At 46.2% G+C, this 15,287-nt stretch overlaps 1 protein-coding gene across 6 annotated transcripts in view; it reads right to left on the bottom strand.

The window, feature by feature from the left end:
* Positions 1–1,325: 1,325 nt before the first annotated feature.
* The window catches only part of LOC147464128 (uncharacterized), a 64,661-nt gene continuing 50,699 nt past the window's right edge, over positions 1,326–15,287 (bottom strand). For 5 of the 6 annotated variants that reach the window (XM_086492996.1, XM_086493019.1, XM_086493004.1 and 2 more), the window contains 2 exons: positions 1,661–1,844; positions 1,326–1,549 (listed from right to left, as the gene is read on the bottom strand). In XM_086492996.1, coding sequence (XP_086349122.1) covers positions 1,767–1,844 — 78 coding nt within the window. In that variant the 3' untranslated portion in view covers positions 1,326–1,549; positions 1,661–1,766. Of the gene's footprint in view, positions 1,583–1,660; positions 1,845–15,287 lie in introns of all 6 variants that reach the window. The other variant, XM_086493001.1, reaches the window with a different exon arrangement.

Raw genomic sequence — 15,287 nt, 5'->3', positions numbered from 1 at the left:
TAGGCAAAGTAAGATGGAAAAGAAAATTAATGTTGAGTTTGCACTTTTTTAGTGGATAAAGAAATTTGAATGAAAGTTAAATGCGTTTACCACTTGAATGATACAAAGAAGAGAGAGAGAGAGAGAGAGAGAGAGAGAGAGAGAGAGAGAGAGAGAGAGAGATGAACCAAGCCAGAGAGTTTGGCCCATGAGAGAAGCGATGATGCAAGTTGCGTGCATGAAACAATGTGTGGGATAAGAACTAGTGGTTTTCAAGAACGATAAGTAAGCATCCAAAACTGATGTCTCTTAGATGACCATACTGTCCACATGTAGTGGTTGACCATCCCATTAACAATCTGTATCAACGACACCCTCGTACGACATGCAGAGAGTTTGATGGAATTTTGCTCTGTTTTTTCTTTGCTCAAATTAACTCGCTCGGTGTTTGGTAAAACTTCGAAAAAAGAAACATTTTGCTTGCTTGACCATCTGAATCTCTCTCTCTCTCTCTCTCTCTCTCTCTCTCTCTCTCTCTCTCTCTCTCTCTCTCTCTCTCTCTCTCTCTCTAGCAATCACTAGACACCGGAGGAGCTACTACCACAGGAGAGCTCGTCGTCTCACACCAGAGGCACGCTGATCCACCGAGCGACCGAGTTAGGGAGATCCAAATGCCCACGACTGCGGAGGACTACACAGCATCGACGGAGGCTGCATCAAAGGATTCAGATTACTTTGGCCCGACATGCACGACGCCCGGTCAGGCTATTGACCATGGAGGAGATTGATGAGATCCGGTAGCGATCGATGCTGGATCTTTTGTGATTCAGCTATCCCACCTAGCTGCTTAGCTCACATCTAGCAGTCTAGGATTCCATACTATTTTTTTCTGTCATTTTTTGTTACTCTTTGTATCAGTTCCACCACATTGTACTTTCTAGTCTCATAGGTCACTTTGGCCTTTGAAGACGTTAATATAACATTTCATTTCATTTCATCTCTCTCTCTCTCTCTCTCTCTCTCTCTCTCTCTCTCTCTCTCTCTCTCTCTCTCTCTCTCTCTCTCTCTCTCTCTCTCTCTCTCTCTCTCTCTCTCTCTCTCTCTCGCGCGCGCGCGCGCGCGCGATTGCTTCTGTGACATTAAAACATTATCCTCTCTTTCAATGCCATCGTTTATCTGTCAAGAGTGGTATGGAATTGATTACACTCTCTCTGTGCCCAGTCCCGATTGTGTAAGAGAAGAGACTGCCCATAGTTTTATAGTGGAAGTTATAGATGGAAGCCCCCAGGTTGTGGCATCTTCCCAAAAATGACGGAGTCACGAAGCACATTTGTGTACAATAGAGATACAGGTTTTAAAACAAAATTACTTCTTAAGAGTTGAGATATTGGCCTCTACAAGTTCCTCTACTTGTTAGAAGAATGAACATAATTGGGTTTACAATTTGCTGACACAGCCCAATCACACATCAGTTGAGAGGATACCTTTACTTGTGGTTGTTAGTAGACCCACTTTTCAAGTCAGAAAGAGGTCTACTTGTTATAGCAGCAAGATTCTTCATTGCAGCTGCCTGGACCAACAATCAAATGTGAGTTCCTTCGCTCTGCTCAAATAACAGGAAATCACAAACCTTTAGCATCACACGCACTTGCAAACTTTCGCATCACAAAAGAAATTATACCTATCTTAGGTGCTATAATCTAGTACCCTCTTGACAACTGCAATTCCACTATTGGCTCACTCGCAGCAGTAAAAGAGATCATGATCAGAAACCCTGCTATTTGCTGTTATCTCATGGAACTTGTTCGATGAAAGCCGCGTCGGTAAGAAGGTAAGTTGCTTCCTTTCACTCCCATTGATGCTATCTAAGAGAGCATACACAAAAATAATCTCTCTCTCTCTCTCTCTCTCTCTCTCTCTCTCTCTCTCTCTCTCTCTCTCTCTCTCTAAAAAAAAAAGAGGGCTTGAACAATTTTGTATTACACAAGTAAATTACAAGAAGCCCCAAGGCATTACATAAGCCCATAGGTATCACCACAAGAAATTGGAACTGGAAGGGGAAAAACCACCAACAGCCTGATGTAAGGTGCAGCGGAAGTGAATGTTGAACTTTGCTCAAGATGAGTGCTCCGAACTGCGCTCAAGGTTGCTTTTTCTTATGGAAGGGAGAGCCTTCCGTCCTTAATGAGAGAGTGCAATGGACACACGAAGTGAATGGACAGTGTGCGAGAAAGTGTATGACTGAGAGATAGAGAGAGAAGAGAATACGACACCAGAGATGTTGTAAAACCCTCCTCCTCCAAAGGCCCCACTCTCGTTGCGGCGAGAGTGGTCTACTATTGATTGCACAAACTGGTACAAGTGGATGAATGAGAACTGATGCAAGTCTAGGCTATGTTGATGTCGTCGATGGGGATTACGAGACCGACTCTATGGCTGAAAACTGATGCACTTGCTTTGCCGTCCAAAAAGGCCAATGGCTGAAATCTGCTGCTGCCAAAAACGCCAATGGCTGAAATCTGTTTTGCTGCAGATTGTTTGTGCCTTCGGCTGGCCCTAAAAACGCTGATTTGCAGCCCTTTGAAGTCCTCCGAAAAAGCTGTTTTGGATGGTCTTTAATTGCTGAATTTCTGAGGCTTTGTCGCTGATTTGCTGAGGCTATGCACTGCTGAAAATGCCAGGGAAGTGGGCGATAATGGTTTGCTGAAAAACGCCAGCAGAGGGGGAGTCTATGGTGATGAGCCTACTTGATGAAAACGCCAGCAGATGGGTGGTCTATGGCGATGAGGCTTGGCTGAAAAACGCTAGGTGCTGGGGGTTCTTGATTGGAGGAAAAACGCCATAAGGAGGGAGATCTTGCTTGAGAGAGAGAGGGGGAACCTGCTACCTTTGGCCTGTGTTCTCCTTCTCTTTTGCCAATTAGTGCTAGCTTAGGTTTGCTTATATATTATCTTACCCAATTTGCCCTACTCAGTTCCCAACAAAAGTCACTTAAATTAATAAGTGAAAAATGTCAAAAATAGGGAAAGTAGGCTAAATGCACTGGAAAATTCCCCTGAAGGATTCTGATGGATCTGATGGGAATGCTTACGATCATGCTATGTGCAACCAGAGGATATGCATCTACACTAAGTGCCTTGGCATGCACGGTCTGCGAACAGACTCCAAAAAGTGCCCGAACACTTGCTAATCTAGACTGACTGGACTGACGGAACCCTTGTCGTGCTGTAGCTTGTCCACGGACACATAGGGTTGGATGTGTCACGTGACACGTGACATAAAAATGTGTTTCGCAGCTTTAAAGCCTCGAAACCTAGAAACGTGCAAAACATTTTGGCGAAACAGTCAAAACGCGAAACTTGTTTCGGGTCACACGTTTTGCAGCTCTGAAACCTCAAACCCCCCAAGCGTTTCAGAAATACAAAACTTGTTGAAACAATTGAGACTTTGAGGTTTAAACCTTTGTAACGAGAGATTATATTCAACTATGTTTGGGCAATATTCAACGACAAAATGATACCAAAATATAGTGTGTTTGTAGACACGAACAAAAGAATAGATTTGGGGCGAAGCTCGTTGTTGCTCCCTATGCTCTCACCCTGCACTTGCGCCATCGCTCCCCTTCCCCCTCCTCTTGCAGCTCCTTCCCCCTCCTCCTCACACCCTCGTCCGCTGCTCCCCCTTGCCCTCGTCATAGCCTCCTGCTTCAACGTAGCTGTCACAGATGGAGGCTCTTGCTCCACCCCCAAAGGGACTTCCCAAAAGACCCCTTGCCTTCCGCCGCGAAGCCCACTTTCTCTCTCGCCAGAAGCGAAGGAGAGCCTTGTAACTGAGGTGGAATGTCTCCAAGCCACCTTGGTCATCTGCAAGATTATCGGCAATCGTCCTAGCCGTGTAAAGGTATGCGACATGCTGCAAGCCCGGCTTCTCAATGAAGTCGGCAAGATCACTGATGTTCAGATTCTCGGACGGGGATACTAACAGATCGAGTTTGAGACCCCCGACATGGCGGTTTGAGTGATCTTTATGAGTCCGTTGTGCATACAACGGCTAGAGCCCACTTCCGACGTTGGCGCCATGATTTTGATCCACCATCATATGTTCTTGAGAAGGAGGTGGACCTACCCATCTCGGTCTGCTTCCCCAGCCTACAATGTGAGTACCTTCCACTCTTGCCCAAGATCAGTTCCACCATCGGGACGGTCTTGGAGCCTCCCTTTACAGCAGCCTCAATTGCGGCCAAGGCCACACGACTACCGACAATTCGGGTGTTGGTTCATGACACCCACATGCTCCCTAAGGTAGTTTTATTGCCTTGGGTAAGTGGCGGGTAGATTCGATAGAGCGTGGAGTACTCGGGTCTCCCAAACCAGTGCTTCATTTATCGACAAATGGGCCATCTTGCAAAGGCCTATCCATGCAAAGAAGCCCTCACCACTCCACAGAAGCAGCCCACGAGGACTGGATAATCACATACCTTTCAACAAGGGCTGGACAATCACATAGCTTCTAGGCCCCCTTGCCAAGGGCTCAGGGAATGCCCATAGGTACATCGACTAGTCCTCAAGTAGAGGAGGGTTGACAGCAGGTGCATGGCCATAATAGTGCAGTAATTCCTAGGTTCTGTAGGATCACCTGCCTTGAAGATAGGCACAATTATAGTAGACAACCTCCAAGTCTCAGGTAACCCCTCACACATGGCACGATTGAACAACACTGCAAGAACCTCTACCAGCATATCTCTAGCATTTATAAAGTGCTCTGCTACTAGACCATCATGATCATATGCCCTGCTGGTCCTCATCCTGTCAATTGCTCTCTTTACCATCTCAATGGTAAAGAAGGTGCTCGTAGGTGGGCATGGCTCTGTAGGATCTGGAAGGGGGTCCTGTCCAAGAACCGTTATAACGATGTGGCATACAGGCCCCACACATCAGGAGAAGTAATCACTAGGGGAAGGGAGTGCTCATGAAAGAATCGCCATGCCTCTCCTGAGTCTCTACTCGAGAACAGTTGATACAAGTCTCGCTCCATCTGGGCCACGTAAGCTCGTTCCTTCAGTCGCACAAGGCGCCGGGAAGCAATCCGAGACTGTCTGTAAGTGATGACTCCTAAAAGAAGATCTCTCTGGAGTTGGCTTTCATCTCTGGGCACTCCTCATCATACCAATTATTCTGGGGCATGCTCCCAGAATGTCACCTCCGACCCGACTGAGTGTGTGGGTATGCCTCTGATGCTGCACCATGCAGTGTCTTAATTAGTAAAGTGGTGCACTCCTCCACTAAGAGGCCAAGACCAACTGTGCATAGACAACTATAGATCTCCCTTGTATAAACCGAGTCAATCTTTGGTGTAAATGTATAACGAGTAAGTGCCCTGCCTCTTGATGTCTGGGCTGTACTATACTAAAATGAAACGGACAATGTCAAAAGAGCATGATCCACTGCTACGCCCACTGGTCTGGCTCCCACTATGAAATCCTGAACACAAGGAATAAACCTTGGCTATGCCATAACATTGTCCACTATACTGGCCCCGTGTCTGTGTGGAAAGCATGTGAAACCGGCTGCTCCGGAATCGCTGTAAGCCATTAGGTATGGCTAACCCATGTGTGGTCGTCATCTCCGTGAGGTATCTCCCATACTCTATCTGCTCTCTGTCATGTGAGCATCTGTCAAGCCCCAAGTCACCCACATCCAGCTCTCTAAGCATCTCATATGAAGTGTCGTAGAAGAATGTCTGAGAGTTGCCTGTTTGGGCATTGAAGTCCCCTAGGAGGATGATATCACCATCCCTAGAAAACTCCCATACATCATCATCTAGTATAGAGAAAGGCGACTGTCCTCTGGATGCAGCATATACTTAAGTACTAGGAGAAGTAGCATATGGCAATGTATAGAAATCGGTCTATGTCCCCACATGTATCTAGCATGATCATCTCTCCGTACAATATGTAGTAGTGGTTGTAACTCCTCCCTAAATAGCACTGATACTCCTCTTGAACCTCTACTCCCATGCTCAGATCTCGCAACTGTCCTGTGGGCTGTCTCCCATCTGTATCCCACCACATGTTGCATATGCTGTGCAGGGGCCTGATGAGTCTCTGAGAAGAAAACAATGTCCCTGTCTATGAAACTGTCCTCAAAGGCACCAACATCCAACCTCATAGATCCATTACAATTCCAAGTAGCCATCTTCAGTGTGGTCCCATAGGTCTCACACCGTCATGTAGAGTGCCGCTCTACAATCACCACCCGACCACCTCTATAAGAGGCCGTCTTTCCCTTCTCCATTGCCGCCGTAATCTTTCGTATTACCGCTCTCATTTGCGCAAGCTGTGAGAGAGTGAGATCATCACCAAGGAAAACACTTGTCTTCTTGAGAGTAGGCCTCTTTTTCAGGAATTTCTTCTTCTCTTCCAAGGAGGGAAAGCGTAGTATGAGAGAGCTCTCTTTTGAAGATTCCCCCAAGCCATCACTCTTCTTGCCCACTCTCCATGCCTTGTGTGTGAGGGCTTGTCCACCCCCATCATGGATGTGAGGATTGTGACCTCTTTTTCCACATTGTTTATGTCCTTGAGGCCGGTTACCCTCACATGTAAAGCCCGCATCCTCCTCCTTTGTTCCTCTTCGAGGGTCATGTTAATGAGAGTGGGTGTACAAGGAGCTTCCTTATCTTTCCCTTACTTGGCGACCTCAATCCATTTTTCAACCTCCTCTACTTTCTTTTGTGTTGCGGAGACTATCGTGCCGCCATATTTGAAATCTTTGGGTTAGTTAGGTGTGTATCCGGGGGACGGATAATAAGGATATCCATATGGGCTCCAACCATTGTAGCCTAGTGACGGTGGTGGTGGTGGTGGGGAGGTGGGGGCAATGGAGGTAGCAAAGGCGGTTGCAGTGGATCAGGGTCAGATGGCTGCACCATATTTATGAAGACTCCCCCAATCGGAACAAACGGTTGGCAAGGTTGTCGATTGGAAGCTCTCGTACTTTCTGGTGCCGGAGGAGGAGGTACCATGTGGGGCATCAGAGGGGGTAACATGTAATTCAAAATTGTTGAAAACTTTGCAGCATCGGAGATTCTGCTAAGGATGCCGCGATAGAATGTCGTGAAGCTTGTCGAGAAGAAACTGCAAATATTCTGTTGAATCCATGAACGCCATGTCTTGGGTTCTTTATGGCTTATGCTCTGTAAGACAGAGCGGTGAAGACAGAAGCGCGTCCAATGCGTGATGAAGTAAGGTGGGAGTGGCTAATAAGTCCGGGGTCGGGACCCGAAGATACTTCAAATAAGATTCCAATAGACTTTGGAAGCGCCCGTTTTCTCTGTCTTCTCTTTTGTAGGACCGGTATGCTTTCAAAAAAGCACACGTTTGATGCTTTGATACCACTGTCACAAGACGGGCACCACATGCCAATAGGAAAGAACAAAGTGAACAGACTTTTAACACTTCAATAACAACTGAAACTGAAAGAGAGCACACGCGACACGGAGTGGCAGAATTCCACCCAAGAGAGTATTGGCTCCAAACCTTGGCGCCCCTTTCGAAATTTCTTTATATTACTTGAACTCACTACAATGTCGATGCTCGCGCTCTGTACCTTCACCCAGAAGAGTGCCACACATCGAGCCCTCTGCACTTATATAAAGCCCCTTGGCCTTGAAAAGCAGTTTACATAAAAAGCTTGAAACTCAAAAGCAACAGGCCCAAAAAGCTACAACAAAAACGGAAATCCGTACAATTGCCACGTCAGCAATCAACGCAAAATGCAAAAACCCGTACAGTCTGCCACGTCATCATGTCAGTGCAAAATCCGGGTTTTCGGTACACTTCTGCCACATCATCAACTCTCCACGCAAGGTGGATCGTGCTTTTTTTTCATATCCTTTGCATCACTTGGGCCCCATCGGATAGGGTCGCATAAGTTGGTGGGAACTTCAACTTCTTCTGCTTCTTCTGCTTCTTGGCCGGGATCTGCAAGTCGTGCAAGTCGGCTCCGTTCTTCAGTGGCTTGACACGTCAGCAATTTGTGACATTGTTCCTTCATGTCATCAAGCTCGTGATGATAAGAATTTGGCACAGCTGAAATTTGTGGCTTTCTTGATAATGCATCGGCCAGAACATTCTTCTTGCCTACCACATGCATAATCTCAAAGTGAAACATAGAGAGAATGTTTGTCCATTGCATATGTTTTTCAAATAACTTTGACTATGTCAAGAAGTATCGCAACGTCTGATGATCTGATTGGACAACAAAATCAACACCTAGCAGATACTATTTCCAACTTGAAAGCGCATGAATCACGGCGAGTAGCTCTTTCTCGTAGATTTGCGTAGTCTTTTTTGGCCTTGCAAGATTTTGCTTTCATAAGCTACTACCCGACCATCTTGCATTAACACCGCCCCAAAACTATTGTCACACGCATCACATTGGACCACGAATGACTTCCTGAGAAAACAATTACTGAATCCAAAGTCATCTTTTCCTTTTAAAGATTAAAAGTTGAAATCTATTTTTGTGTCCACTTGAAAGTGACCTATTTATTTTGCAAAGCATAGGGGTGAAGCAATCTCGGTAAAGTTCCTAATAAACCTTTTGTAGTAAGAACATAATTCCAAGAAGCTACGGACATCGTGTACAGTCTTCAAGTTTGGCCATGTCTTGATCGCTTCAACCTTGGCAAGATCCATTCAAACACCATCCTTTGATTGTGTAGCTCTTCGAACACAATGGTCAAGTGACGACTATGCTCCTCTCCATTCTTTGAATAACCTATCATGTCATCAAAGAATATGCCAACAAACTTTTGATGTGGACGGTAAATCCGATCCATCATCCTATTGAACGTAGCAGGGGCATTTGTAAGACCGAATGGCATCACTAAGAGCTCATATAGACCAAACGTCATTCTAAACGCAGTCTTGTGTACATCCTCTGGCCTAATACAAATATGATGGTACCCACTATTCATATCTATCCTGCTGAAAATTGCCACACCCTCTCGTTGATCAAGAATATCATCAATCCTTGGGATAGGAAACCTGTTCTTGATGTTATTCTTATTCAGTGTACGGTAGTCAATACACATGCACCAAGAGACATCCTTCTTCTCCCCAAGAGACATTGGGGAGGAAAAGGGTGAAGAACTAGGTTGAATCAACCCTTTTTCTAACAGCTCCTGTACTTGGCCCATAATCAATTTCTGCTAGGCCGCACTACCCCTGTAGGGAAGTCTACTACAACCCGGCACCAAAGTTATCGCATGATCCTCAAGCCTCTCCGACGGCAACTAAGACGGTAATAAATCAGAAAAACAGTCACTCAAGTCTCACAAAAATGTTGACCTTTCTTTATCTAACGCACATAAACTTGACTGACAATTATCTGAAACATTACGTGCAAAAATCAAGTACACAGAAAGATGATTCTTAATTACAGAACTGATAGCCAAAGCAGATACAATAGGGATAGACTCCCCTTTAAGATTTACATCAAGGATGTGAGTTTTTCCCCTGTGCTGAAGGGTGATCTTTTTGTTGAAGACATTCAGCACTCCGTGTATACGGAACATCCATGAGATTCCCAACAGCAATGCCGCATCGCACCCTTCCAGTGGCATGATAAAAAATTCCTTTGTGTCCACATATGACTGAATATGCAAACGTAGCTTTCCAATGATGGGAGTAACACACTCTGAGTGACCAAGACATACCAAACTTGCCTCTGCGGTGTACCCTATCTCCTCAGATTTGATGCTCAACTTGATGGCCAACTATGGTGAGATAAAGTTTGCTTTAGCACCTGAATCAAAGAAGGTAAGTGTTGTTTGATCTCTAACTTTACCCCACGCTCTGCATAACTCACTGGCATGTGAGTTTTGCCTATCACCCACCATATCTGGCACTAGCTCGTCCGTGGGTTTGGGCTTCTTCCCATTCTTGTCCTCTTTGTCCTCTGAGTCAGCTAGCTGGCCTCTTTCTCTGTGGACAATCTGCAACAAAATGACCAGGCTGCTCGCATGTGAAACATTTGTTCTCATCCATTAAAGCCTTCTTTTCCTCAAACGACTTTCGCACAAAGGCTTCCTTTTCTTCTTAGCCTGTCCTTCAGACCTCTCGGCTCAGCCCTTGCCTTTATCTGCCTTTCCTGACCCCTGTGACGCTTCAAGAGCCGCTTTCACAAAGGGCTTCTTTGCTGAATTTTTCTTTTGCTGACCCCCCTTCATGTTGCCCTAAAATCCATTGTCTTCTCCCTTCAGCAAGGCATGACCAGAGTTGGCAACTTCCATAAGGTGAGTAAGGATGGCCACTCTATTCTTTGTACAGTAGTTTCTAATCCCTCTAGGGAACCCACAAAAATGCTTCTCAATCTGCTCTGTCAGTGGCACAAACCTGTAGGAGGTTATTGAGAGCAACGCTTTATAGAACTTCCGATTGTACTCCTCTAGGCTCTTGCAAGTAGCCGTAGTGAGTTGGTGTCAATCTGTCATGACATCGCCTTCAAATTCATTTGACAGCCACACAGATGCAAACATTTGCTTGAAGTAAACCCATGTGGCAGGTGCATGTCCTTGCATCAACAGTGTCGTCCGCCATGTACGCACATTATCTTTCAAGAGAGTAGCACCTTTCCTGACCTTGGAGGCTTCTGTAAAATTCCCCCTTGCATAAGAACTATCAAATTGTTGAATGAAAGTGAGAGCGTTCGTCTTATTCTCATAGCCGCTCAAAGTATCAAACTCCACATCTGCACCACCTTTCTGGTTTTGTCTTTTCCCATGCTCCCAAATTATCATAGGGAAGCGTCTGCAACATGGGCACTGTAATAGGGATCATCGGCGCCCCTTGGCCATTGGCATTCTGAGTCACTGGTGCCATATTTTTTTGCTAGTCGGAAAAACCAGCCATGCCAAAATTGCCATGTGGCACCCCAAACTGGCTCTGATTGCACTAAAACCCTTGCTGCATACCAATATTACCATACATGGGGTTAGGCATCGTGCCTTGCATACCCCCAAAGATTGTTCCAAGCAAATATTGCTGGTTTCCAAGCGCATAACCAGGCATGCTCTGAAACAAAGACCCAACCCCAAAATACCAAGGATTTACCGTGGGTGGTGGAAGAACCTGTTGCATAGTCTAGAAACTGGGTCCCTATCCTTTTACTGCAACATTTGGACTTTGAAAGGTGGCTAGCTGAACTTGCAAGGCATGTGGAATCGGTGACCTAACCACCTGTTTATGGACAGAAGGAATTTGTCTTGGAGCCCAAATTGACTCCGCAACATGTGAGTGCTCCTTGCCCTGTTGAGTCGCATAAGGGACCTGGGCTTAAGCCTCAACGGGCTCTCCTTCATGAGAAAGTTGCCTTGCCTACTGTGACATTGCTGGCGCTTGAAAAAAATCCATAAACCTAAAAATCTACACCAACCGAGAAAACACATTCACAACAACAACCAACTATGTCCTAAACGCATCCTCGTCTAGTTGCCCAGTCATAAATCCTTGACCTTGTGGAGCATTCACATCAACAAAAGATACAGACAGGGGTGGCCGTGAACTCTTGCCAACCTCAAACACTAGAGGAGGAACCGCCTCTCTGTCGTGTGAAGAGGAACCCTCTTCCCTGGTGTCATTCACTCTGTCAGCCATAGTGTAATTCCGAGTTCCTAGGCTCTATGTCTTCGCGGAAAACGAGCCAAGGCTCACTTCTTAAGGAAAAAGTGACTCTTTCCCGGTGTCGGAACCTGAGGACTGTGGACTTTAGCTTTCACCCGATCTTTACTTGATTAACTCTACGACACAAAGCAACTTCACAAATAAGCCTGTGACTGAAAATTACACTTCAAACACAACACAGGCTGGCAACTACAGTGCTTCCAAGCAAACAATGTCACAAACTGCCAACGTGTTAAGCCACTGAAGAACGGAGCCACTGTGCAGATCTCGGCTCAGCCTAAACCCTAAGAATAAGCAGATAAAGAAGAAGAAGTTCCTACCAACGTATGGGACCCCGTCCGATGGGGCCCAAGTGACACAAGAGAATAAAATAAAGCAGGATCCACACACACGCGTGCGTGGATCTGATGACGTGGCTGAATTGTACGAATCTCCAGATTTTGCACTGGCTATGCTGACGTGGCAAAACTGTACGGATTTCTAGATTTTGCCTTGTTGACGTGGCAAACTGTACGGATTTCTGCACATTGCGCTGGCTGTGCTGACGTGGCAAAAATGTACGAATTTTCATAAATCACGCTGACTGCTTTTTGAGCCAGATGTTTTTGTACCAGACACTTTTGAGTTTAAGACTTTTCATGTAAACTGCTTTTCGGCCTAGGGCCTTTAAATATGAGGCTAGGGCTCATTCTCTGGTGTCACCAAGAGGTGTATTTTTCCTGTTGCCTTCCATAAATAAGTACTAGATATTTTTATTTTTCCTTGTTTTCCCCGGAACCCTTGAAAAGGTGCAAGTGGACATTGCATGGCCAGTGTGAAATGGCTGCGGCCGAATAGGTTTCTCACAGCAGGAGTCTGGGTCGGTCAGTCTGGAACTGGTCGGGCCAGTTAGCACTGAATTCTGACGAGTATGGAAGCCTGTGTGCGCCAAATGAAGTCTGGGCCACTCGGAAAGTCACTTATAACTTTATAAGTCAGTGGGAACTAGAGAATTAACTCAAAAGGGGCAAACTGGACACATGGCGGCTCCAGGCAATTTTGCCACTTCCAGCATGAAGAGGGGGCGCCCAATTTGAGAGAGGCTGATTTTTGAACACAAGTGACCTACAGTGTGTGTGTGACTAGTGGGTGCAGGTCTACAGCTTCAATGGAAAGCTTGCCTTCTCCTCTGTCTCATGTAGCGCGATGACTTGCTCTCGTGCATCTCTCTCTCCCCTTTCGCACATATGGTAATGCCCCACCAGTTGGGCTACTCAGTTGAACATGTACAGTTCTCGGGGTTTATGCGCGTTTGCCAAGGCAAGAGCCTTCTGAACAGGAACCGGATTAGCCAATTGCTAATCCCCCACAGGTACGCACAGTTCCATCGCGAAAGATTGCGAGTTCGGAGAGTTTTCTCGCGTGAAAACTCGTCCAATTCACAGGGGAACTATCCCATTGCGTGCGGGAGCCCTTGGGACACGCGTAGGCGTGTTCGCTCCGCTAAAAACGATCCGAAACAGAGAATTACAGCCTGCTGTGTTTTTCTGCAGGTTTAGGGTTTCGCACCTAAACTACAAGGGAACCCCGGGGGACCCTCGTGAGAGCCTTGGGATGCGTGTACAAGCTTTTGGGCACCCGGCAGTGAAAAACAGGGAATTACAGCCCGCTAAAATTCTGTGACAGCTCACCAGAAAGCTTCCAAATAGCGAGGGAATCCGTCCTAGACAGGTGCTTTTGACCTACAGGGGTTTTTGCGCCGTTATGCTGCCAAAATCAGGTCGAAAACCTGCGTTTTCAGCCCTCGCCAGGTTTGGACAGCTTTGTGAAAGCTTGTGCGAAGTGGTTGGATCGTCTACCTTAATTTGAATAAAGAAATACCGAAAGGGGGGCCAGTCTTTGGGGCCTACAGGGTGTCGATCTCGTGTGCGCAGTGACATTCTAGTCGCTGGACGCAATTGTGTTCTCTTCCCTTCTCAGTGCTCTGTGTAAAGTTAATAGGTAATTGAAATAGTACCGCCCTCTACGTTGTACAGGCCGGTTATATGGTTCCATCGACGGGATAGTCACTTTTTCTTCAAAAAGTGCAGCGTGGATTGTTGCGGGTGAAAGCAACACAGAGCTTGTCGTTATGGCAGAGAAGAGAGACCAAGTACCTGAAGAGGGATCTTCCTCACATGGCACGGAGAAAGTTCCTTCAACTCTTCAAGAAGAGGACAGGTTGTTTAGAACTCAACTGCGTTGCTGCATGGACATGTTTCAGCAATTGGCTAACAACCCAAGGATGCGGGAGTTCTTACAGGCTCCGACACAGGGTTTTCAGCCTCCTACACAAGGCACGACTGAGCCATTGCAGGAAAAGGAGATTTCCAATGCGCAGAGGACTCATGATGCTCGAGGGCAAGCCCATGTGGTTGAGCAACTAGCGATGTCCAATGACCCAAAGCAGCTTGCTTTAGCTGGACAGGAACCGTTTGTGAATGGTCAAGGGAGTAATACGCTATGCGTCAGACCCTTCCATTACCTAATACTTATCCTGGTTATTTTGGAGGTGGTTCAATGTTTCAAGCTATGGCTGGACCTTCCACAGGTTATATGCCAGGGAATGTGTTCGGGACAATGCAAACAGGCATGGGTAACCCTATGTACGCGAACATGGGTGTCCAACCAGGTTTTCAGGGTGCCTATGGCCAGTTTCAAGTGCCTGGAACACAATTTGGTATGGCTGGTTTTTTGCAGCCATACGTACAAAATGCAGATATGACAAGGAAAACAGTTGATGCGAGTGCTGGAATGAACACTCATAGAGAACCACTGTTACAGGCACCTGTTTATGATAATGTGGCTCCTTTGAGTCAGCTTAAGGATTACAAGGAAGGTAGGCAGGGAGTGAAGTTTGAAACTTTCAGAGGAACTAAGGATCAATTGAAGGCTTTGACCTTCATACAGCAGTTCGATGCAGCTTATGCTGGAGGAAACTTCACGGAATCTTCAAAGATACGCAAGGCTGCCACTTTCTTGAAAGGGAATGCGCTTCAATGGTGGACCGCATTGTTGAATCACGGTCAAGCCCCAAAACGTGGGTCCAATTCAAACAGCTTTTTGCACCTGCATGGTTGACAAACACTTTTGAAGTGGATGTGATGACAGAATGGCACGAGTTGAATGCTAAACAGTGTGCGAACTTGGAAGAGTACAATAAACAATTTTGGGCCGCACTGTTGCCAGTCACCTCTTACAGGTTTGTGCCATTGTCAGAACAGATTGAGAAGTACTTTTGCGGATTGCCCAAGAAAATCAGGGACTACTGCACAAAGACTACTGTCATGAATATGTTTCAGTTGATAGAGAATGCAAGAGTGGCCAGCAATCTGTCGAAGGGAGATTCCGATGGATTTAATAGCCACAAGAAAGGGTCCCAGGGCAAACAGTTTTCAGCCAAGGGCAATGTTGCAGCAAAGCCTTTTGAGCATCCCACAAAGAAGCCCTCCACTGAAGAAGGTGATACGTCCAAGAAGCAGTCTAAGTCTTCTTCGGGACGAGGACAAGGACAAAAGAGGCATTTTTCTGGCAAAACTTTTAAAGAACGGAAAGCTCTTAGGGAGGCCAAGAAATGCTACATTTGTGAACAGGAAGGACATTTTGC

The sequence above is a fragment of the Adiantum capillus-veneris genome, chromosome 2 (genome assembly GCF_014529385.1).
Source record: "Adiantum capillus-veneris isolate H3 chromosome 2, ASM1452938v2, whole genome shotgun sequence".
Lineage (NCBI taxonomy): Eukaryota > Viridiplantae > Streptophyta > Polypodiopsida > Polypodiales > Pteridaceae > Adiantum > Adiantum capillus-veneris.
This window is presented reverse-complemented; position numbering and strand designations above follow the sequence as displayed.